We start from the raw sequence: 24,323 nt of genomic DNA on the forward strand, positions 1-24,323 counted from the left end.
AGGTTTATTAGTGTACTAGCTCATGAAAACACATTACAATAAAAATATTATATGCGTACTATGCCCATACATTCCCATTTATATATAACTACATGCTCTACATCACTTCACATGCCCAAGTAGCCACAGATATGTACAGTACTGCTTTGCAGGCTCCTGGGGCAGGAGCTCCCAGGCTGTTCAGACACGGGACGATGGCAGTCCTGAACGGAGGAGGCTGTAAACACTAACACAGTCATAGGAGGGTGGCTGGGGCTGGACAGGGGGAGAACTGCACTTACTTGCTACACCGAAATAAGCTCTACTAAGTTAATTTGTGCTCCTAGCACAAGAGTGAAGTGTATTGTGTTTGTATTTAAATACGCCATAAAAGCTAAGAATATAACCGAAAGAACCGTAACTTTTGTTTCATGGCTAAACTGTCAAAGTTTGCTTGACTTAAACCAATCGTTTTTCCTGTCCCTGGAAACACGAGGCTCAAATTGTTCTCAAGACCTATACAGAGACAACAGAAAGCACAAACAGCCTGAACTGCTTAAATGCGCGTTCCCCCTAATTAAATAAGTCTGTCCTGGGACTTTGGAAGTGGATGCGATCTATCCACCCCTGTGCCTAAATCCGTTTGCAGCCAGCCCGCAGCCCTGAGAGGAGGCAGAAGGGAGGGGAGCAGGAGTTTGGTGCTGTGTGAGCAGCTACACCAGCGAGGTAGCGCGATGGAGCACAACCACCCAGACTCACCTGTGACTTCCAGGAGTGGGAGAAGCGTGTGGGGCAGGGCTCGGGGGCACTCAGCCCAAACGAGGTGTTCCCAAAGCAGGGCGCACCTTGCCTCGCAGCTCCCGGGAGGAGCGCGGGGAGGAGGTGGGGGGGGACCCGCGGCACTTACTGGTGTTGTCGAAGGGGATCTGGTGGCAGCCCGCGGCGGGCCAGGCACAGTGGTACACCGCTCCTCCCTGCACGATGTCCGGCTGCGACGTGTTGGCTTTGGGGGCTCCCACCAGCACGCCGACCCTGCGGAGCAGCACGCCGCCCGGTCAGCGGGGGGAGGCGCGGGGGGAGCTCCCCGCCGCCAGCCCCCGCACTCACCTGCCGGGCTCGGGGATGTAGAAATCCACCGCGTAGCCGAAGTAGCTGCCGGGGGGCCCGCTGTACACCGTCAGCTTCTCCTCGTCCAGGTTGAAAGCCACCGCCGGCGCTGACAGCACGAGGAGGAGGAGGAGGAATAGGACGAAGGGCAGCGGGCACGGCGGCTGCCGGCGGCGCAGCATCCTCGCCCCGCTGAGCCAGCCCGGCCGCAGCGCCCCGCAGCCCAGCGCAGCTGCGCGGTGCCGCGGGGGGCCGGCGGGGGAGGCTCGGCCCCGCTCACCCCCACCGCCACCTCCACCTCCGCCGCCGCGGCCGGCGGGCAGCGAGCCGCCCTCCGGCTCCCCCTGGCGGCCCCGCGGCCCGGCAGAGGCGGCCCCGGGGGAGGGAGGGAGGCTGTGGCGGGGAAGCCTCGGAGGCGCCTCAGCCCCGCGCCGCCTCAGGGCTCCGCTGAGGGGACGCCGCCGCTGGGAGAGGGGCTCCGGAGGTGGCTGTGCCGAGGAGGGTTTGGCGCACACAAGCCACCCGTGGGGCTGGGGGAAGGAGCTGTCAGCTGGGACATCCCCTTCGCTCTGCCCCTCAAAGTGGTCTCCGTGTGGCCAGCCCTGTTCGCAAGGGGAGGCAGAGCTGGGGCTGGTGTGGGCATTTCCCGCTTCTTGCAGCACGTTCAAGAGTTTGAACTGAAGGGTCTGACAGCTGAGCAATGCCTTTTAGGAAACAGAACACGTGGAAAAAAAAAGACCTTCATTAGGTTGTTATGGGACATGGGCATTAAAGACAAAGCAAACAAAAACATGCAAACAAACCCAAACTTCTCACCATAGGAATGATGTAAAGCTAACTGACCCCCCCAGTTCCGAACACTTTAGAGTCATTGAACCATGGAGTGGTTTGGGTTGGAAGGGAAATTAAAGATCACCCAGTTCCAACCCCCTGCCATGGGCAGGGACACCTCCCACCACACCAGGTTGCCCAAAGCCCCATCCAGCCTGGCCTTGAACACCCCCAGGGATGGGGCATCCACAGCTTCTCTGGGCAGCCTGTGCCAGGGCCTCACCACCCTCTGAGTGAAGAATTTCCTCCTTCTATCTAACCTAAATCTCCCCTCTTTTAGTTGAAAGCCACTACTCCTTGTCCTGTCACCACAATCCCTGACACAGCATCCCTCCCCAGCTTCCCTGTAGGCCCCCTTTAGGTACTGGCAGGCCACTGTAAGGTCTCCCAGAGCCTTCTCTTCTCCAGGCTGAACAACCCCAGCTCCTTCAGCCTGTCTTCATAGGAGAAGTGCTCCAGCTCCTGATCATCTGGATGGCATCCCTACCTTCTGTCGTGCCAACTGGAGCACACAGCTTGGTGTCATCCACAGACTTGCAGAGGGCGCACTCAGTCTCACTGACCATGTCATTAGTAAGGATACCAAACAGTACTGCTCCCAGTACCCACCCTCGAGGGACACTACTTGTCACTGATCTCCACCTGGACATTGAGCTGTTGACCACACCACTCTGGATGAGACCATTGTTAGCAGTTAGGAAAGTAAATTCCTCTGTGAGTTTCTGTTCATGCTTGCTTGGCTACATAAGCTTTTGTCGTGCTGAAGAGAGGTCCTTACATTCGCAGAGGACAGCATTGCTGTGGGCCTTCACCACAGCTCTGTGCAGGTGTAGTGCCTTTATTCCCATAGAAATGGCCAACCCCACTGTACTGCAAGGTTCACCAACTTTTAGAAAGTTCCTCATATAAGTTCCTCTTTAACTAAAAACAATGAAGCTGTATAACATTTTTCTTGAATTGTTTTGCCCCAATGAGCCCGACAATAGTGTTCTAGCTGTTCTTGTTAAGAGTATGCAAAAAATGCATCTGCCTGTAAATGCTCCCTTCCCCAGCAAGGCTAAATGGGACATTGCACCCACATCTTAAGGGGACAGTCTAGTATTTTCTGACCAACCCAAAGAAAGGAAAGGAAAAAAATGATTTAATCATCTCTATTAGGACAAAAAACTGTTGTTTTTCAGCATTTATAATGTAAGATGTGTCCAAAAATATCAGGGAAAGATCAGAAAAATTGAGAACATTTGTCATGAAACCCATTTATAAACATGTTCCAGTAGTGCATACCTATGAAAGCAGCTGAGGGTAGTTTGTTTTGTTCTGAGGTTCTGGTTTCTTTTCTTTTGTGTTTGTTTTAATTTAAGTGTTTTATGGCAAGATTAGTCTGATAAGACTGACATTCCTGCTCACGAAAATAGAACTGCGTGTTTATTTCCAGCATTAGCTATGTGACCCTCAGCTGTCCCCACAGGCTTGTAATATTCCTTAATTCTGTTAGCTTTACAACTCTACTGACTTTATTACTCTTATTAGAGTGAAACATAACCATTGACAGTATTTGGCCATTTTACATGGAACTACCATCACCTGGAGTTCTAAGCACCTATAAGAAATTCAGCAGTACCTCAATGACTTGTGGGGATAACGCCTGCTCTTAACAGTCACACATTTTTAAAGCAAGTGAAGGGAAATAAATGAAAGTTGTATATCGTGATAGTACTACATTCATCCCTGCCTATGTCAGGGAGATTGGAACTGGTTGATCTTTATGGTCCCATCCAACCCAAGCCATTCTATGGTTCTATGATTCCATTCTATGAATAGGAATCCAGCTATCGTAAGTGCTGCCTTATGCTAATGTCTATTTTGTTGAACTATAAAGTCTTAATAGGATCTAGAAACTGATCTGGAGCCAAGATAGAGAGCTTTTATATAAGAGCATAAGAGTCCAAAAGTCATTATAAACCTATTTACTCTACAGAATAACTGGAAGGTCAGATGTGGAACCAAGTAATTTATAAAGTATGAGATTCACAGTGTGGATTTCTGCAGCTTACATTATATGCAGTTGGTATGGTTAATGGGTCATTATGGTCTTTCCAACCTTAAAAATAAATCAGTGAAAGCTTCTACAGAAAGTTTTGCCTAAGCAAAACTTAGAATTCCATACAAGACTCTATTATTAAACCTTTAATCTTATTTTATGCCACTATTTAGTAATCTGTCTAATAGCAGAAGGAGGATAAATGTTCCAAAGAATCATATGGGATTTTAACATAAAGCTTGTCAAAACTAACGCCAATTTTACTGTTGGATCTTTCCAAAACCTGCCAGTACAGAAGCCTCGAGTGTCCAATTCCCACAGGAAAGCTTACCCATTCCCTGAGCTGTTTCCCAGTAACTTTCTGTAGCAGGAAGCCTTCTCCTAAACCGCACTTGGAGCCATTGCAGACAGTATTTTGTACTGATTATGCTGTTGCAAAGCATGAGGATGAAATGAGAATATGACCACGCCCTACACAAGGTATAAATTTCTTAACAGCTTGCTACTGCCAGCTACTGAATCTGAGCACCTGCTTGTCTTTCCTAACTGGAAAGGATGAATTTTAGCCCATACCCAAGTCTGAGAGGCTATTGTGGTCAGCAGACTTGCAGCATAATACAGCAAACCCACAACTACAGTGTCCAGAGCATGCTTGATCCTATATGCAAAGCAGTTCAGTGTGGAAATGAGTACCCATGCTAACTGGCCAGAAGCTTTCTGTAGACACTCATCTAGCTGGAAAGCAAATGCAGCATGGCATATGTTACACTAGTGGATGTTCTTGCTCCTGCTCACCAAGTGTTGTGCAGATATTGCCATTTCACTACCCTAATACATCTTCTTCCCACATCACCTATATACACTATCTAGGCCCAGCTTGGGCTTCTTTGCCCTAAATTCAGCCTCACAAGGAAGAGAAGAAAGAATAAAAAAAAAAAAGCACACGGATCAGATAGAAATTAGCACTGTCTGAGAGATAAAACCAAGCACAAGTATTCAAAACCCAAAGTGCCCTGTGAATACTTAAGTGATGGACTATTTTAAATGGGTCTTCATGGGGAATATAACAAGCATAGCCACATTTGGATTCATACTGGCTGCACAGTTTAGGCTTTAATGAAGCTCTCTCTCTCTCTCTCTCTCTATATATATATATATATATATATATTTATGTTAGCCTTAAGCCTTCATATAGAACTCCCCAGGCTAATATGAGAATATGAGGCACCGGAAACAATCTTTCCATTATTTATTTATTTATTGAGAATATCTAACTGCAAACTTCGGTATACATCCAAGTTAGGTCTCAAACAACCAGGCAGTTTGAAGGAAAAAAAAGAAAGGTGTAAGAAAAAGGGTTCCTTTACATGAGGCATCAGCTAAATTTCTTTAGAGTATTGCAGCAGGGCTTCTATTTTTTTTTTTTTTTCTCCTGGGAGATGAAAAATAATTGGTATCTGACACAGGACTAGAAAGAGCCTGTTCAATCTAACAGATTCAGTGCAAGCTCTGTTGTGAGACACTGTATTGTAAAGCAAGACAGACACTAGAATTCAGAAGGAGCAAGAGAAGTGAACTCTTACCTTCAAAGTCTGTCTGAAGGACAGAAGTTAAAAAAAAACAAGACAAAGTTAAGAAAACGTTTTTTTTTAATTACCCAAACTAACTAAAGCAAGTACCCATCAGGAAAATCAAAGCTTCACACTTGTCAGTTCAGTAACTTGCCCAGTTAAATATTAGAACAGATTCTCCTAATCGTCTATATACTTTTGAATGGCAATGCTACTGTCGCACAAGTCATTTAGCATCCAGACCACATCGATTAAGGAATCTTTTAAAAAATACTTTGCAGATGACTAAGTTTTTTATTTTTTTAGAAAAACAAATCTCAAAGAGGTAAGATACATTGCTGTCAGATTAGCATTCAGTAATGGTCATGTCAATTGGACCTACACTGTTCCCCCATTTCCAGATGTGAAACTAATAGATACATTCTATAGTTCTGCAGAGAACATATCTGCAAGTGTCATGCAAATGATGTTCTTTCTGCCATTACTTTACCTACTTTACAGTGCAAAAAGGATTTCACCTCAAACCTACGTGTTCCATTTCTGAGCATGCCTGTTTGTCTTCCTGCATGATGATCACTCTAGAGGAATGAAATTTTTAAAAAGTAAAATAGTTCTGAATGCGAATTTCAGCCCTGTTGGCAATAAGAGAGGCCCTTCAGTGAGTTAAGATGCAATAAATTACACCCCCCCCCAGCTCCCCCTTGAGATGTGTTCATCTCAAAACCTGGCATTTCTAAATGCAAGGTCCCTTTTCATCATTTTACAGAAGTGGTACACAAGTCACATTAAAACCAAATGTATAAAAAAAACAACACATCAGGATTCAAGGAAAAAAATTTATTTTAGGGCTAACAAGTTGATAATAAATAAAGGAATATAATAATGTAGTAACAGATGTTCTCATGCACTTAACACATACAATAACGCTGGCTTACACTGCTGTTTGGACAAATTGAGAAGAGGTATTTGGCAATATAAGTTTGAATAGTTTAGAGATTATAGAACAAGAAATTCTGCTGTGTTTCTTTTTTACATTTCTTTTATACAAATTCAAATAAATATTAATACATCTATTTTTCCTTGGATTGTGTTCACTTTTAACATGCCTGATAACTAAGCCACAGTAATATACAACTGCCAAGAAATAGTATTTATGAGTTATACTTATTAACATTCCCAGAAATGTATCATATTATGTCACATTGTGCAAGCTCCTTAGGTAAGATCGGATTTTAGGAAAAACTGCAGAAGGTTTAAACTCATTTAAACATATCCAGTGCAAAGGCCAGTCTAGTCCACACATTATGGTACTGTAATGTAAGCCAATATAATTTAAATAATAAAACATGCCTATATGATTCAGAAGCTGAATATGTCTTATGTTTTAAAGATCAGACATCTAATATGCAGATTCTGCAATATCAGACATTTTTCAAATCTTTATGAGATGGCAAAATAATGTTAAGACTTTATAAGTAGTTTTTATTTTCTTTTTTTTAAGGGTAACTCACATTAACAGTACTACAGTGGCCAAAAAAAAGACAAACTATTATAATAGAAATCAATCTGATTAAAAAATTAAATATTCCAATTAACACTGAAAAAGTGTTCATATTCATTATTTACAATTCATCAATGATACCAGTGTATAACTTCACACAGTCAAAGCATACCACTTTCCGAGCAAATACCAATTCGTCTATCCCCATTCAAGCATCCGATAGTAGCACGTTGTTTACACGTTTCATTCAGTTTAAAGAAGGAGATCGATCTGTGGTCCACAGTAATTCTATATATGGCCATTTGGTTTGCAAGCAGCGCTTTACAGGAGTGTCATCAGTCTGTAGCATTGGTTCTTCAAAGCCCATAACAACTGCTGTGCCTTCTACATACATGACCTGTCAAAACAAATCCAAATATGTCAGCTTATGTTTGTTCAAAACTTTTTTTTTTCCTAAAAAAAGAATCAGATCCATGAAGATCTTTTTATTATTTATTTTTATTTTTAAATGAAATGAGGTATGAAATCTCTACTCAAAAAGCACAGCTGAAGAGCTGCAGTCCAGCCAACCTATTCACTATACTGTCTACAGTATGATCGCAGTTTCTGATTCCAAATATATCCTTTCACAAGAAAAATCAATACTTTTGAAAAAGCCAGTTTGAAGTACAAGTATTTTGTCTGCCACTACAGTTCTACAATTTAAGACAGGGAGTCTTAAATTGCAGGCTAATTGTTATTAAGACTAGACTTATGTTTCTTACATCTTACCTTTTCATTATAGTTGGATTGTTTCAGTCCGTTGTAATGGTAAACAGTGAATGACTCTGAAACCCTGGAGTCCTAGCAGAAAGAAAATAGTTAATTTAATGTAATATATACACTGTGCCTTAATAGTGTCTTTTCTTTACAACCAGACAGAAGCATTTAAACGGGAATGCTCAAGGAGTCTGTAGGAGTGTGCCATTTCTATTTTTCTTTTTCTTTCAGGTGATATATTGAAGATTTTGTTCATCTTGCTTTCCTCATCACATTTCCTGCCTACCAGCAAACTAATTCTGAGGACACCTGTTCAGCTGATGCCTAACAGATGGACTGCAGTTGTCAACCTTTACCACTCCAGGTGTTTAAGTGCTTTACTCCTAAAAGGACTGAAACGTTTTGCATGTAACTGAATTAGGAAATGCAAATTAGGTGTAACATCATCTCTTTCATACCTACTGGTCCAGGCTCCAAACGAAAGCTTTTCCCATTTTAAAATATATGGCAATAAAGGCTGGAATGAGGACAGATCTGCTCAGGTTACAGCACATTCATCAGTTTACAGAAAGCCCCCATTCGTTTTCCTCCTCCAGAAGGATTCAGAAACTGTGCCATGCCATGGGTATCACGCAGCTAGGCTAGGCAGTAACGGGAGGCTGGAGAAGACAACTTACAGAAGTTGCTTCACAGAGACAAATAAAACAAAGCCCCCATTCGTTTTCCTCCTCCAGAAGGATTCAGAAACTGTGCCATGCCATGGGTATCACGCAGCTAGGCTAGACAGTAACGGGAGGCTGGAGAAGACAACTTACAGAAGTTGCTTCACAGAGACAAATAAAACAAAGCCTAGCTGGGAAGGGAAGAGGGCACGTTTTTTTCCCTGATAAAGGTATGCTCACCCTGAAGGAAGAGATGGGCTGGTTCCCAGTTCCTGTCCCACAGATGTTAAGAATTTTGTGCAGTAATTGTTTCCCAAATAAAGGGCATATTGGAGAGTTCAAGAACTCCCCTCTCCAAGCGACTACCTAACCACCAAAGAGTCATGCTTGCACTCTCAGTCTAAATGATTTTTGAATATTTTTCTAAGTCAACAGCTTTGAAAAGGAAAGCTGAGACCCCTTCTTCCTCCTGAGGTGGAGTTTAGTTCTCTCGGAGAGTAAGAATGAGAATCCCTTCTCAGGAAAGGAATTGATCTGATCTCCTGAGCACTGAGTGTTCAAATACTATATAAAGGGGAGTATCAACAATTCCAACCATCACTGGCATCTGCTATTTTCTCATGGTATTTTAAAACAAGACATTAACCTTAACTTCTGAAGATTTTCACTTTAAGAAAGATTCCGAACTAGTATGGGGAAGGGTTCCTGCTATTTAATCCAGAAACATTATAGAATATGTACTTTGGCTTTCTAATCTCTAAACTAGAGGTGCCACTCTAGGCATCTGAGGCCGAAAAAATAAGTACTGGAATCTTCCAGACTTACAAGTGCAATATAATTGTAGGAAATAAGATTAAATGGTATTCATTTTAAAAGATATTTACACTTCTGGAAGAACAAATGATAGTAAGAAGAAACAGCTGGGAAATACATAATGTATATCTAATTCTGTAAATCCCAAGAAAATGAACGCTAACTCCTCTTTTGTCTTCTAGACCTGAATCATCTCTTAATGATGCATTCAGTCACTACCATCTTTAGCAGGACATTCTTCTGATTGACCATCTCGTTTCAGACTGCGGTACTGTTTGGGTGTAATACTCTGTGCAACTCTAACAAAAAGAGTCTTCCTGAAGGTATTTTAAAAATACTAGTTTCACATTACCTTGGTTGTAAAAATTAAGCCACGGTTTCAATTATATGTTAAACCACAAAAGCCTCCAAAGGATTACTCCTCTCAGCCCTTCTCTCGCCTCCACCATTGCATCTTTCCATCCCTGGGAAATCCCTCTCTCTTCTGCTGTCACAAACATTTGAGACTGCTCTTGTCTGGACCAGCTGCCTGCTCTGGTTTAACACACATCTGTACAGAGATGTTCCTCGTGGCAGGAGGAAGGCAGCATGACAGCAGGAGAATGTGACCCAGGCCAAAGAGAGAAGCGGAGAGCAGCGCTAGGTTAACACATGCTTCAGAGCAGTGGTGCAATCTTAATGAATCCATGGAAAATTACTTTCGAGCTCTCAGTCTGTTTCATTACCCTGGCAGATACCGACTTCTACGCATACTAAACATAAATCTGTAATGACTTCTGCTTATACTGTTTACATGATCAGAGATGCATGGTTTTACATATGTTGCAATCTTTTCCTATTTGTAGCAATTATAGCAGACATTTGTAATATTGATAGAAACAGACCGACATTTCATTCTGAGAAAAAACAAACTCAGATGAACTTCCTTTTCTGGCTAGGGAAGTGGTTCAATTTCATATGCGACATAATTATACCTTTCCAGAACATACGTTTTGAAATTGTCACTACAAGGGAGCTTCCTTCCAGTGTAAAGCTGACAAAAATCACAGATACATTATACAAAATGGAAGTCTACAGTTATGCAATGCAAGAAGTTATTTACTGGTCATATGTGTCCATACAATACTTATTATTGAAAATACCTTTATGATATTGATCAAAGTGCTTCATGACCCTCAAAGACAAGTTAAAGAGACAGTGCTCTGCAGCAATGAATCTATATTGATTACCTGCTCAGGGAAGAATTCTTGCAGAAAGGGACCCAGTAAGATGATGCCCAGCCCTTCTGGGTCTAATTTGGTCTTCATGAGGTTTACACTACGACAAAAACATTGGATATAAAAGTATGAGTAAGACGTCTTTACTCCTGCACTACTAAATTACGCTCTGCTACCACAGTACTGGCTGCCAAGGATATCAATACTATTCTATTTTTAATCCTGAGTGACAAAATGCACCAGAATGGCATGCCAGTTGCCAAAACACAGTTATTTTTAAGTAAAAATAATCTCTTATTTTAAATTAAATAAGTGATAATTCTGAAGGACCACCATATTTGGTAAAGTAATTTGAAACCCATATAATCTAAAACTAGGTTTATAGCCCAAAAGGCACTTTGCTGTCTTGTATGCATTCTTGAGCTATACATAAAACAGTCATCTCTCAAACGCAGCTCTGTAACAGCCAAAGAACCTGCTCTGAAACAGAGACCTGAAAAGCCTCCAGGATGTACTAAGCACGTTGAAATAAAAGTAAACTTAACATTTCATGTATACATTGTGCCACTGATAACAAAGAAGCCAAAAAATTAATGCATTATTTTATAATATATACTAAGCATACAGTGATACTCTTAGTTTACCCTCCCTGTTTCCAGCAGTCTGCTGCTTGAAGACATCTTCAGTGAGAGGCTGTATCTAAACACACAGACGTATATTCTTTTTCTTTCCATGCATATGCCTGATTGGCTTTGAACCCATATACACTTGATGCATTTAATCAACTCCACTCAAATTAAATTTAAGATACCGTAAATAAGCATCCAATGTTTTGCAACTGCTACCTGCTAATCCAGTTTGATGACACCTTGTTCTTGTACAGTGAGTAACAATGAACATAATTCTGTATTTATTTTTATGAAAATCCTGATTTTAGAAACCTCTCACATGCCACTGATTGTCTTTCGTTACTCATCTTGAGATTCCGAAAATTTTAAAGCATTAGATAAGATGATCACAACCAAACTTTTTAGTTCTCAAACTAAAAAGTGCAAATATCACTCTTGGAAGCAATGCCTTTAATTTTACTTTAACAACAAAAACAGAACAGAAAGGTCTGTACGTAATTTGAAATGTGTTATTTATACTTTTGTTCCACATTAAATGGACAGGGCAACTAAAAACAAAATAGAATAGGTCCTCAAGACAGTAACGTTAGACAAAATTTGTATTTAAGAAAAGATGTTTCAAGACAAAATATTCCATGGTTTGATCTCCAGTGAGGTCTTTCCCATATAGCAGGCTGTCTGACTGTCATCCTACATCAGATTATGTTTGATGTGCTAAGCACAATAACATAGGCCAGGGTTATGCCACAGATGCCCTGAAGGCCAAACAGCCAAATGAAAAAACTGCTCGATGCAGAAGGGGTATTTCTGCAGACTTGTTGATGCAACAGAACAAAAGGCCAAAACAAAGTTTCTCAGACCTTTTAAATGAAGGCTTTTTTTCCCTTAAAAAAAAAATAAAAAATTGCAAATTTCACCATTTACTAACATGACACAAATACTAGTATTTTTGTCTTGTCTTTCCTGGGTGTCTCTTGATTCCAATTTTCACTCTTCCTCCCCAGCTCAGTAAACTTTGCTGTAGCTTGTAACATTTGGAAGACAGAAAATGACATCAATACATTTCATGTCTGTGGTAAGTACACTTGCAGCCTCAACAGCCATTGTACAGGAATGACTGATTTAGATTGTAATAGGCTCAAACATGCTCATGAAAGAGCAGAACCATCTTTGAAGATGTTAAAAAAAAATCAAGCACATAGCTCTCCTTTCTTGGTTAAACATTTAGTGTCAAGACATAATTAGAAGGTAAGCTTTGACACTGAAGATTAACTGCTGTCACTGAATATTAGTCCCATCAGTCCATATAACACCTAAAGTAAGTAAGTGAAACCTTTTTCACCTAGTAGTTTTGACTCTAATCCTAGAAATGTGTCATTTCTGGAAATAAATATCAGTTATAAACAGAAGGTACCACATGCTGCTGGAACAAAAATGCAGGTGAAGCAGTTTCAGCTTTAAACTCTGTACATAAATCAATGCTAAACTGCCTACATGTACCTTAGTGATTCATCTTTTCTGTCACACAGTTTCACCCTAGTCAACATATAGGAATATATTCACAATGACCATCTCCTCGACACATAGTACTGACGGTAGTGTGTTTTTTTTGGCTTCTAGTTATTACTACCAAAGTTAGAGAGATTTTAATTCTAATTCATCCCCCCTTCCAATTCACTGAAAGCTAACTTAGGCACTTCAAAGTAACATCCTGTGCCCAGAGTACAGGGTAGAAAAAAAAATCCACAAAAACACTAATTAATATGTGGCTAAGTTATACTTCTGTATTCTGAAATTTCATTATACTTACTATTCAGGATCTGAAACAAGGTCCAGAGCCTTCATTACATCTTCTAGGAGAGTGTCAGGTATAAAGCCATTATCTAAAGAAGTAACAAAGCTCATTAGGAAAAGAAACAAAATGCTTTCCAGGAACACAGAATTTACTCAAAAATACAAATATTGCCTATCTTTATCTCTAAAACTTAAAAACAAATGGCGGGGTTCTAGAAGGCACAGTTTTCAAACACTTCTCTATCACTTTAAAAGAATACAATACAAAAACTGTAGGTTTATCATTTATACACCTAACAACTTAATACTTGCTAAGAATTCCATCTCTCTAGTAATCTCCACTTGATACATGGGGTAATAATTGCTTTTTTTTTTTTTTTGCGGTTTTGAACAGTTAAAATAATGACTGAATGTTACACAATTTGTTTTCCAAAACCTAAGAAAATTTTCCGTTTGTGCCATATAAGTTTAAAAACAATTTCATGACGAATGCAATCATAACAAATATTTTATGAAAGATTAATATAAGAGAAATCAAATTATATGTAAGCCTTCTGTTAATTACAAACAATATTATGAGGTTAAAAAGCATATGCTCTAAGAACTGTTAACTCCTGTTACAGTACGTTGTACCCAATTTCTTTGCTACAAAAAGTTTTCAAAAATTTCTTTGTTTCACTTATAGATTGAATGCTGTATTAAAAATTTCTTAAGTACTAAGTATTTAATTTGTCTATTAATCAGTCTGGGAATAAACAGTGTATTACCCTGACATAGAAAGCACAATGGATTTGAAAGTGCAGTATGTAGAACAAATTTTATAAAATAATAATCCTGTTTATTTTTAAGAGATACACCACAGAATGCAGCATTCATTACTCCTTGAAATATGTCTCTACCGAATGAATGCACTTCAATCCAAAAATCACACATCAGCAAGACGTACAGCCCTTACCCTCAGGGTCATATGTTTGGAAGACCCTCCTAGCTTGTTCTGAAGGCGCTTCAGGAGCAACAAGGGCCATATCCTTTGGAGAAAAAAAGAAAGAAAGAAAGAAAACTTTCAGGATATTCTTAATTCAGATACAGATTACTAAGGAAAAATTTAGCTATACTACACAGCTTTGGACCTTAAATGAATGCAAATTAAATACAAGAGAAGAGTAACTGAAAGTACTTTGAAAACAGTGACTTAAAGCTATCAAGAACTATGTTGCAGACTATTAAACTTCCAGACAAAGCTTACGTAATTTTTTATGCAGATGTCATGGCACAGAAAAACTACTTGGAGTCTGTGCATTATATAGAGATTTAGATTTATAGTATTATTCTTCATATCCGAAAACACAAACAAGTAGCAGAGGAATTTAGTGAGTGTACTGTGCATGCATGCATTAAAAACAGATAAGAATTATTTAGATAGAAAGCTGCAAGACAATGTTTTGAAGTCTATTTCACAGGCTGCCAGAACACAAACTTGTTAGTTGCATGAAAAAATATGGTTCCAATAGTAGCTGTTGTAATGCTTTTATTTATGGGCTTTTCATCTCAAACACAGTTTTGTTTTCCAAAACTCATATACAGGAGACATTTTCTCTACTATCGTAAAATGGCAAAAAGCATATTCCTCTGGTTTTGTGCCAAAAACATTATGAAAAAAAGTAAAACTGGTAAGCTATTCATGAGAAATAAAAGGTGATAAAAAGGGTATGAAATGCACCATACTCAGCACACCCTTTAGCTTAAAAAGGTACCAAAACCTGAGATTGAAATGGAACATAAAACACCAAATAACTGCTCACTAGGAGTACCTGAAGTCCTACATCTCCTCTTAAAAGTTATGACCGTGTATGTTATTTTTCACACAGAAAGAGAAATGAAAAACTAAAATGAACAAAGGGAAAACTGCATTTGATGATGCCCCCCTACATTTTTTTCTTCCTGTCAAAGTAGAAATATAATGGTACCTGCTCTGCTATGAACAGGAAAACAAACAAGAAGTAGGCTTTCCTCTAAACAACAGTAAATATCAAAAATGTTTCTTCATATTGTATCAAGTCATTTCTATTTTTCTTTTTACAAATCAAAGTGTTTTAAAAAGCATACAATCTTCGTAATTCCAGTTTCAGCTCAACTTTACTTTCTGAAGATGACATTTTTTTAGAAGAGAAAACCACCATATCCACTCATTAGACCTCTATGTGGCAACAGTGAATCAGGAAAATGTAGAATTCAAAAATGCACAGGGACTTACTGCTCTTTGAACGGATTAAGAAAACTACTTCAGGGAAAGAACAGAATCAAACCATAGATTTTACCAGAACTCCACTCTTATCCATTTTCTCTTAATAGCTGACACCAAATCAGCCAAGAACTTTAAGTATACACCTAACAGTATCCAGCACGTGCTTAGAAAACTTTCCTGAATGAAAGCCAGCTGCCTAGAACACACAAAAAGGGGTAACATGCGACACAACACATTTAAAAATATCAAGCAAGTTTTATTTTGCAGACACGGGAGATGCAGCTCTTACTGGCATCAGATGCATACAATCACGGGTTAGAGTTCCCCTAATTTCTGCACAAGGGACAGCCAATATTTGGTCTTAAGAAGGGTTGTATTTAAAAGTTAGGAGGAGATATCTGAGCTGCCAGCCCATCACTACTAGAACACCAGCCCGTTATACTTTCTCTCCTAAGGGCTGCTCTATGGCTGCTTACACCATGCAAAAACCTACATTACGGAGCAGTGTGGTGCCTGTATGGAAGGATCAGGGTTCAATCTGCTGTGATCTACTTAGATCTATCCATATTGCAACTTAAGTGGTAATAAAGTTTGGGCCAAACAGCAGCCCTAGATGCACACTGTGCAGAAGCAAAACCAGCTGCTCGTGTCCACCTCTCTCTGAAAAGCAGCATCCCAGTGCACAACTTTAGCCCGGGCTCCGCAGCTAGACACAGCTTTCCACACATCTGTTGGACACTTGGTTGCATGCAGCAGGATTTAAAGGATCAATGCAATGGGAATTTTCCCCTCAAAGAAAGCTCTGAAACATGCTAAGTCCCTAATGCAGATTAATCCAATGAATCATGTCTGCTGGAAGCCTCCTAGTTCTTAAGACGTGAAAAGCCCTTACCAGGACCAAGGCAATTCCTGGCCCTCTTGCAGCACAAGTACCACATCTCACTGTGACTGGACTTCTGAACCCATCTTCGTTTATATCAGAAGTAGGTTGGCCTGCAGAGAAACTAGGACTGTACATCTCCCTGAGCTACACGCAACTTCTCCATCACCTTCTGAGTACTCCATCTCCATCATCCATCTCCAAGGCAGAAAGCCTACAGAAGAAGTTCAGAAGAAGTCCCTTCATGCTTTTAGTCTCTCCTGGTGAGAGCAACTTCTACAGTACTTGCTTAACAGACTGGAAAAATAAAAGCTAAATTGTTACATTGATCCAGTAGCATCAAAATGCAATTTTAAGGGTCTAAACATGACTGATTTGGAACAAAAACAGTAATGAAAAACATTAGTGATTGTGTGAATGAATGACAACTACAGCACTTACAGAAAATCAATACTTTAACAGTGTATCTTTATAGTTGCCTATGTTTAAACTTTTTTTTAAGCAGGTAAGAGACTTAGGAAGCAAAAAGATTAGAAAAAAATCTTATGTTTGTAACACCCTACAAAAGATTAAAATTTATTCTTTAAAAAAGGAAAAAGTAAATAAAATATATCCATAGGGAGTGTGGAACCCCAAACTGTTCTAACTTCTGAGACTTAAAAAAAATTTTTTTTGTTTTTATAAAAAATAATAATAATAATTAAAATTTCAAGATTTTAGCCATATACAAATCTAATGCATCCCTTAACTTAGAATATATATGTATATCCACCATCCACGGTCCATACATTTCTATCTAGCCAACGCCCCTCTCGCTCCCCCCAAAACAAACCCGTACCTCCCTCGAGCAGCAAAATTGAAAACGTGACAAACACTTAATGAAAACATACTTCAGCTGCCCAAGCTGATACTCCATCAGCTGTGCCAAAACACACCCCCAGCCTTACGAATTGTATTTTGATGTATCCCATGCATTGGAAGTTCCATATAAGGGAATTCAATCAACAGTTAATTATAATAATTATTTGCAATATTAAGTACAACATGTCCCAGAAATCACATTTTGCTTGTTGGCTCCTATGATTCACAAACAAGGCATGTTATATCACTTTGAAAAGTTGTTCTCATCAGCGGTACCAGCTATTTTAAGATCCCGTGTTTACCCTCAGAGGCAAAAAATACTCTTCTTAAGTTTTAATGAAAACATTCCAGAAGTTTTCATTTTACAAATCAAAACCAGAACATAATGAATAAGCCACACTGACATCCTGGCTATGAATTGTTACAAAGACCCCTTGCTGAAAGACCTGCTGCCCCTGAAAATGAAATGTTTGCATATGGCCCACTTCACAGTTCCACACATACCACAGTTGAGTGATACATGGAAGAATTACATACTATAGCACTAATTCCTTTCTTGAAAAATTGCTTGAAAACAATACAGAAACGCTGGCAATTTATTAATTATTTAATCAGATTTGAAAGAACCAAGATTATTTTGTATCTTGTATTTTGGAATCTTGTATTACAGACAAAACAGTGTCTTTTTCAATGCTGTAATCATTGGCTTTCAAGACAGCAACTTTTCCAAAATAGTTTCCTAAGAAAACAAGGCTGATGGGATCTGAAACCAATTCCCGTATCTCTGGTTGACTTCTGGATGCATTGCTCAACTTCAATTTTATTTGACAGAAGGGCTGGAGTCTCAAGACTGGTTGTTGAAACTGGAGGCCAGGCAGCAAGGAATTGCACAAGTTTGTGCTCCCAGCAGGACAGAAGGCAGACACTGCTGTTAATGACTGCATTTGGCAGAAGGTGGACAACTGTCAACTACTGCAGGCACAAGCTCAGACTTGTGACTTGTGAATCCACGCCTGGCTCTCCTCACATGCACTCATGCAGGAGATTAAGTGGTGGGTTACCATAACATGTGTCTGGGTGCGTAGAGACGTAGAAAGAGAGGTGCAAGAGAGAGAAGGAAAGGGAAAGAAGAAAAAAAACATTTAAGAAATGGTCTAGGAGACAACCTGCTGAAAGACGGGCTTTGTCTGGTTTGCTCTTCCACAGTGTGCCTTGGCTTGGAAGCCCATTCACCCTATAGCAAAATCTGACAAAACATTCATTGCATACTACTTTCTTTCCATCAAAGATAAAATGAAATACATTTTCCAGAAAGTTAGGCCGTTGTATCTTGGGAGTTCTTTTAGACAACAAATTGTCTATCAGTCAGCAGCACATCCTTGTGTCAAGGAAGGCTGTATTAGCAGGAAGGTTGTAAGTAGCTGGAGGAAAGTGATTCTTCCTCTATACCTCTGAGATTTCACCTGAGATATAAGGGACAGGGTTGGGCTCCTGACCACACGATGTTAACACTCTGGAGCTGTCCAGGGAAGGGCAACCAAAACTACTGGTGCGGGTAAAGAATGTAATATAGGAGAAGGGGCTGAGGGAACTGGATTTCTCAAGCCTTAGAAAAGGTTAGCAATAATCATTGCCATCTTCAATTACCTACTAGGACAACAGGGAAGACAGGGCCAGACTTCGCTGTGATGCATAGAGAGGGCAAGAGCCAATGGGTACAAGTCACAACACAGGAGATTTAGATTAGATAATTCAGATTTTTTTTCCCCATGATGAAGGAAGCTGAACATTGGAACAGGCTGCCCAGCAAGGCCGTAGAGATATTCAAAACACAACTGGGCAAGGCCCTGAGCAACCTGCTCTGGGCAAGACCTGCTCTGATCAGGGAGCTTGCTTAATCCTAAAATGCCTAGCAGGTCTTTCCAATCCAGTTTATAATTCTAACAAGTTCTAGATTCACTGTTCTCATCTTACAATTTCAGCTGGTCTTAATGAGACACTGAACGTGTACTTAGAGATGTGTAACAATCTTATTGTATTGTATAAATTACCTTTTCAGAGCAGTCACTGTTTCCTCTTAATTTTAATCCAATGGCTTCAAGTTGAAGGTTTCCATAACTGATTCAAATATAAAAATACAATTCCCCGACAAACGACAACTGTTATTTGAACTTAGGTACTAAGCTTGAAAGTTCTTATCCAAAGACAGCTATCCACATGCCAGTGTTGAAAAAACAGAGTGTGAATGGATCTGGTAGTTTAATTGCTGGTTTTGGTCCACATGCAACGGTTGGGACTCCGAACTGAGATCCCAATAACAAAACTATCCCAACAATATCAAAAAACCCTAGGGTCCTGTCCCGTTTTTACTCTGGGTAGGACTGCAGAGACAAGTTAAACTGGATAAAAACCAATATCTGTCTGTTCAACCCAGCATGCCCTTGGAAACACAAAAAAGTTGCAGATTTTAACAGTATGGGAAGTAGAAAGAAAGTCAGATCTATTCTAATACTATGAGACTATAAAGGAACCTGATGCATGGCATAGAGGAAGAATCTCACCGTGGAGATGGTTCAGAAAGAAATCTGATTTTAATTGTCTTTAAACTTCTCTCAGATTATGTTTTGAAAAAGAAAAGAATTTTCATACGATCCTACTAATGTACTCTTTATTACCATTTGGATGCATAGGTCTTTCACAGATGACCAGAAAACATTTCAAATTAGACAGTGCTCCAAAATAAGAACGAGAAGCTAAGAACGAGAAGCTTCAGTTCCTCAACATGTTCAACAACATCCCAAGAAGGCTACAAGTGAGCTGCTGCCACATTTAAAAAAAAAAAAAAAAAGGGGGTAGAAGGTGGAGGGAAGCGGGCAGGAAATTCACGTTCCTTGTTTTGAAGCATGTATTATGAGATTACCATAAAACAATTAAGATCGGTTATGTAGCATTTACTTTTATTTATTTCAATTGCCAACTTTTTTCAGAATCACAGAACAAAATCTTTGTTTTGAGAGCAAAAGTGTGTTACTGGAATTACAGAACAGGAATGGATAAGTTTTAGCTTCCTGGAATTCTCATTTACTTACTAAATTAAATATTACCCCTACCTTCCCAAGTTTAATCAAAAAGGGCAGCTTTTCCATACTTTTTGTTATTTAACAGTATCATATTCTGTCCTCAACAACAACAAAAATTAATCTTTATTCCTAAGAGGAACCAAAGTGGAAGTGGTCAAGTTTCATGGCTGATAACATGCAAAAACTTCACTACAAAGTTTACTCAAAATGAATTGTAGTTTTTATTATCATGCTAGCTGTCAACTTTAAAAAAAAATCTATATGAAACGATATTTCTGTATCTAGTACCATTTCAGGCTGTAGACATGAAACACTTGCAATACAACCCCTGGTGAGCATTAATATACTAACGCCATTTGAAAATTGCACCAAGTAGGTGGGAAGTGAACAGGTATGACAGCAACATGCAGTGGCACAGTTCAAAGATATACCTCAGTATTCAGTTCTTCCTAAATACTTGAAGTATGAGAGCTTCACTTCATGTTAGAAACCTGTTTCAGGCATTCAGTTCACCATTTAAACTATGTAATTCAAGCTTGGGAAGACGAAAACGCCCTGCTTTGCTTCAACCCAGAACCATGAAATGTTTTTGAAAGTGGGTAAGATTGTGACATTGATTATTTTGTGACTCAAGTATGACAAGAATTTTTCTAAAGGACGATTATCAACTTGGCAAATTACTGAAAGTAAGACGTTATGGCTTTACATGTGAACAGTATGAGCTTTAGAAGTACGTAAGGAAACCGTGTATTAAGAATGTCAAGTGAGCACTGGTATTTTGTGCTGCTAAGTAGTATTTTAGGGAATCTCCATGTACACATACAGAAAATGCTACATATGCAGGGACTGTTATTTCTTCACTGTTATTTTCTTTTTAAAAACAGTATTGCCTTTTATGTTCATATTGCAATTTGGCGTTTCAGGTAGCTAATTCTGTAATAGCAGAGTACAACAATTACCTCACATGAAAGGCAGTATGTTTATTTCTTTAATACAAAACTTGTGTTATTTTCCTCCTTAAAGCTGTGTTACACAATAAAGCCCATTTCGTTTAACACCAATTACATCAGTTTTCTTAATCATGCATAGGCAATCACAGAACTTTATTTCTGAATACATCCATACTGTCTCAATATTCCTGTAGCACAGTATCTTTAACTTATTTCATGTCTTAGACTAGCAACTTTGGCACCTCTCTATAACATAAAACTGCTCTTTTCAGAAAGTCTATATAAATATATACAGACATAAAAAGATTCCCTAAACTATGAAGCAGTAGACCCAAACGGGTATAATTCAAACTCAAATGAGAAAATATCAAAGTTTCATACCTTCTCATGTAAAACAAATCAACAATGGGGGAAAAAAAGCATTTAAAAACTGAAAGGAGGTTACTTAAATTTTAGAAACAAACATGTTACTCACTTATAAAAATACAACTCCTGATGCTATGATGCTACATATGGGAGAAATAAAGATAGAAAATTAAAGTAGTATGTTAAATAACTGCTTCAACTCAGCTAGGAAAAGTTAAAAGCTTCTTCTACCATAACTGGTTAGCCCCACATCTTTCTTCATATTTTTATCTTCCTTCCTCATTTAGGCTTTCAATTTATTCATTCACATATTTCTAACCTGAAAGTAGAGCTGCTTTATCAAAGGAGATTGTTATCAGTATGAAAGGAGATGACCAAGGAATGCAAATCTAATTTCTGAATGCTTCTCAGAAAGTATTTAGAAATGGACTTTGAGGGTATTTGTGATTGTACTTGTGAAGGATAACATTAGATGCTGTATATGGTTCACTCTGATGTTCCCAGGGATTCAACAGCTGTCACATGCATTAAGGTTCTGTGAATCAGACAATACTTAAAATCCAAGTTGATTTCAATCAGGTTCCTGCTGGTTATAAAATTATTTAAGGTCTTCTGGAAACATGCAGATTTTGTACACCAGTTCAGTCTGTCATGTTACACGTTTATTAGGCAGCCAGGGAGTTTTGTGAAACATGAAGTTTGGCCTGAAATTTCAGAACAAGACTACAACTGCTACTATTTTAAAGAATATTTTTTTACTATTGACACATATGTTGTCATGTTGGCATCTTGTTTAGTGTTTTCAGTTCCCTGCATCTAGCCTAGTGTGGTCTGGGAACATGGGAATAAAGCAGGCTGAGCAGAGATGAGAATTAAAAAGAAAACGTCATCTTCCCAAATCTTCCCAAGGATACAGGGCATCTTGCTTAGAAAGAACCGAACATCTGTCTTCAGACTTTTTTGGGGGAAGGAGAAAATGGACACAAATTTATTTCCTTGTTGTTTAGCCCAAAACCACTTCACAAGCTTTCAATAACTATAGTTAAAACTCCCTATTTCATAAGCTATATAATACATCTATGACTTCATGATAAAGAAGAAAAATTCTATGGGGAAGAAAGAATATGAAGAATCAATCTAGAACATGTACTTAGAGATTAACAGCCATTCACACGCACTGATTTTTGCTGACCGAGGATGGCACAACGGCCATACCACCAGTTCTTACACTAATTCTGGCACTATTTGGTAATGTAGTGAGCACCAAATTCTCATTTCCAAGTTTCACTAAAAATGGCAAAATAATATTCCTACCATCATTATCTGCTAAACAATTCCTTCAGTTAGTAAGCCGTAACTAGAAAATAATAAAAAGGAAATCTGTGGAACAACAAATGGATGGGACAGGCTTGGCATTTTCAGAGTTTATTATTTCTATATATTACCTTGTGTAAGAATATATAGGAAATGGAGAGAAGTTAGTCGTTAACACTTGACGTATCCTGTCTTTATCCCAATCTTTGCAATACTACATTACTATGGGTATTAAATTCCGTATTTTGGAAGGCAGTAGGTTAGATTTTAGGACTCCTGGGAAAAAATCATTCTGTGTTGAAACTGCTAAATAAAATCTCTTACGATTCCCTTTCTGGAATGATTCCATTAAGAGAATCACCGCCTCTGATTATGCCACTTGCTGACATAAAGTGCCTTATTTACTGACCTGCGTTAGTTCAGAAACTTTGACAATCATGTATATACTTGTTGAAAAGGCCATGGAAATTAAACCCAGCTTCTTCCCCTTCCATGTGCTGAGACAGCATCGAATGACTAGAACGGTACCTTTTACCTCTGTTTTATCTCTAATGTACAATGTCATGCCAAAACCTGACATGAACACTGCAACAGACCACTGCACTGAGTTCATACACCTTCTGGAAAGGAGTATTCTACAGCATCAAACTAAATCCCTTCTTTCCATTCCTCACTTGCTGTCAGCTTAGCTATTAAGAAAGCTACTATTTTCTTACATATTATTCAATGATTTGTAAACCAGAAAGATATGAAAGCACACTGAATTTATTGAGTCACAGCTTTTGGGCTAAGAGTTTAAAAAGCCTTTAAGGGAATAAGTTTATGCCTCTCCCCTCCATCTACTCACAAATACTGGATAAACTACAAATGGTTAGGGTGTAATGATACCTGCTCCATTATTAACAGAGTTCAAATAAAAATAGTAGTATTATTCAGGGGGAATTTGAAAAAAATAACTAAATATATGCAGGATGTTGAAGTATAAAATAATTTCAAAAATTAAAAAGCCAAACCTTAAATTTCCAAATGAGAAGAGGACTTTTGAAGTAGTTGTGTTTTTCAGGCCAAGAACTATTGTGAGCTAAACATAGAAGTACGCACAACAACTCAGCAGCTGTCAGATACAGGAAGGATTCTAAGCTGTTCCGTATAATATTCAGTGACAACTATCAGAAAGAAAGGGTCTGCAAAAAAATTATGTAAAGATGTAAGTATAAATGCCTAGTTTCTAAACATTACCTGCAGTCTGGAACAGCTGCAGACATATCACTTGCCAAATGCAGAATTAAGACCACAACTGGTAAATGCTAATGCATTGAGTGAGGTGGATGTGCTTCGTGACCAGCAGGAAAAAAACAAAAACAAACCAACAACAAAAAAACAACAAAACCAGTAATACGATATATGAGAGAACATTATATTAAAAGAGGCGTGGATATAAAACCTCAGATTAGGACTTGCTGGATGGCTATATCCTATTGTACTACTGAGCAATAGCACGAACAATGCTTTGCTATTTAATATAGCTGAAAATGGAACTGAAGTGATAATTAAAGTGATATCACTAAGGTGATAATGCCAGAATTGAGTAGAAGTTATAGCTGGAGAGGCCAAGGTACCTGACTAATGGAAAAAGCAGATGATGGAGAAAAAGCCATCAGCATTTTGTTTTTCACTTGAACTGGAATTAGGAATAACTTTTTATACATGTTTCTGTAAATAT

General features: G+C 39.0%; 2 protein-coding genes across 4 annotated transcripts in view; both read right to left on the reverse strand.

Annotated features, from left to right (window-relative positions):
- The window catches only part of ITGA8 (integrin subunit alpha 8), a 110,024-nt gene extending 107,566 nt beyond the window's left edge, over positions 1-2,458 (reverse strand). The window contains exons 1-3 of the mRNA XM_038174267.2: positions 2,405-2,458; positions 1,087-1,790; positions 887-1,011 (exon numbers count right to left, since the gene is read on the reverse strand). Of these exons, the coding sequence (XP_038030195.2) occupies positions 887-1,011; positions 1,087-1,790; positions 2,405-2,443 (868 nt within the window). The 5' untranslated portion in view covers positions 2,444-2,458. The remainder of the gene's footprint in view (positions 1-886; positions 1,012-1,086; positions 1,791-2,404) is intronic.
- Positions 2,459-6,351: 3,893 nt separating this feature from the next.
- MINDY3 (MINDY lysine 48 deubiquitinase 3) overlaps positions 6,352-24,323 on the reverse strand; it is a 48,106-nt gene continuing 30,134 nt past the window's right edge. For all 3 annotated transcript variants that reach the window (XM_027450707.3, XM_027450710.3, XM_027450708.3), the window contains 5 exons: positions 13,860-13,932; positions 12,921-12,993; positions 10,494-10,581; positions 7,802-7,873; positions 6,352-7,427 (listed from right to left, as the gene is read on the reverse strand). In XM_027450707.3, coding sequence (XP_027306508.1) covers positions 7,278-7,427; positions 7,802-7,873; positions 10,494-10,581; positions 12,921-12,993; positions 13,860-13,932 — 456 coding nt within the window. In that variant the 3' untranslated portion in view covers positions 6,352-7,277. The remainder of the gene's footprint in view (positions 7,428-7,801; positions 7,874-10,493; positions 10,582-12,920; positions 12,994-13,859; positions 13,933-24,323) is intronic.

The sequence above is a fragment of the Anas platyrhynchos genome, chromosome 2 (genome assembly GCF_047663525.1).
Source record: "Anas platyrhynchos isolate ZD024472 breed Pekin duck chromosome 2, IASCAAS_PekinDuck_T2T, whole genome shotgun sequence".
Classification (NCBI taxonomy): Eukaryota; Metazoa; Chordata; class Aves; order Anseriformes; family Anatidae; genus Anas; species Anas platyrhynchos.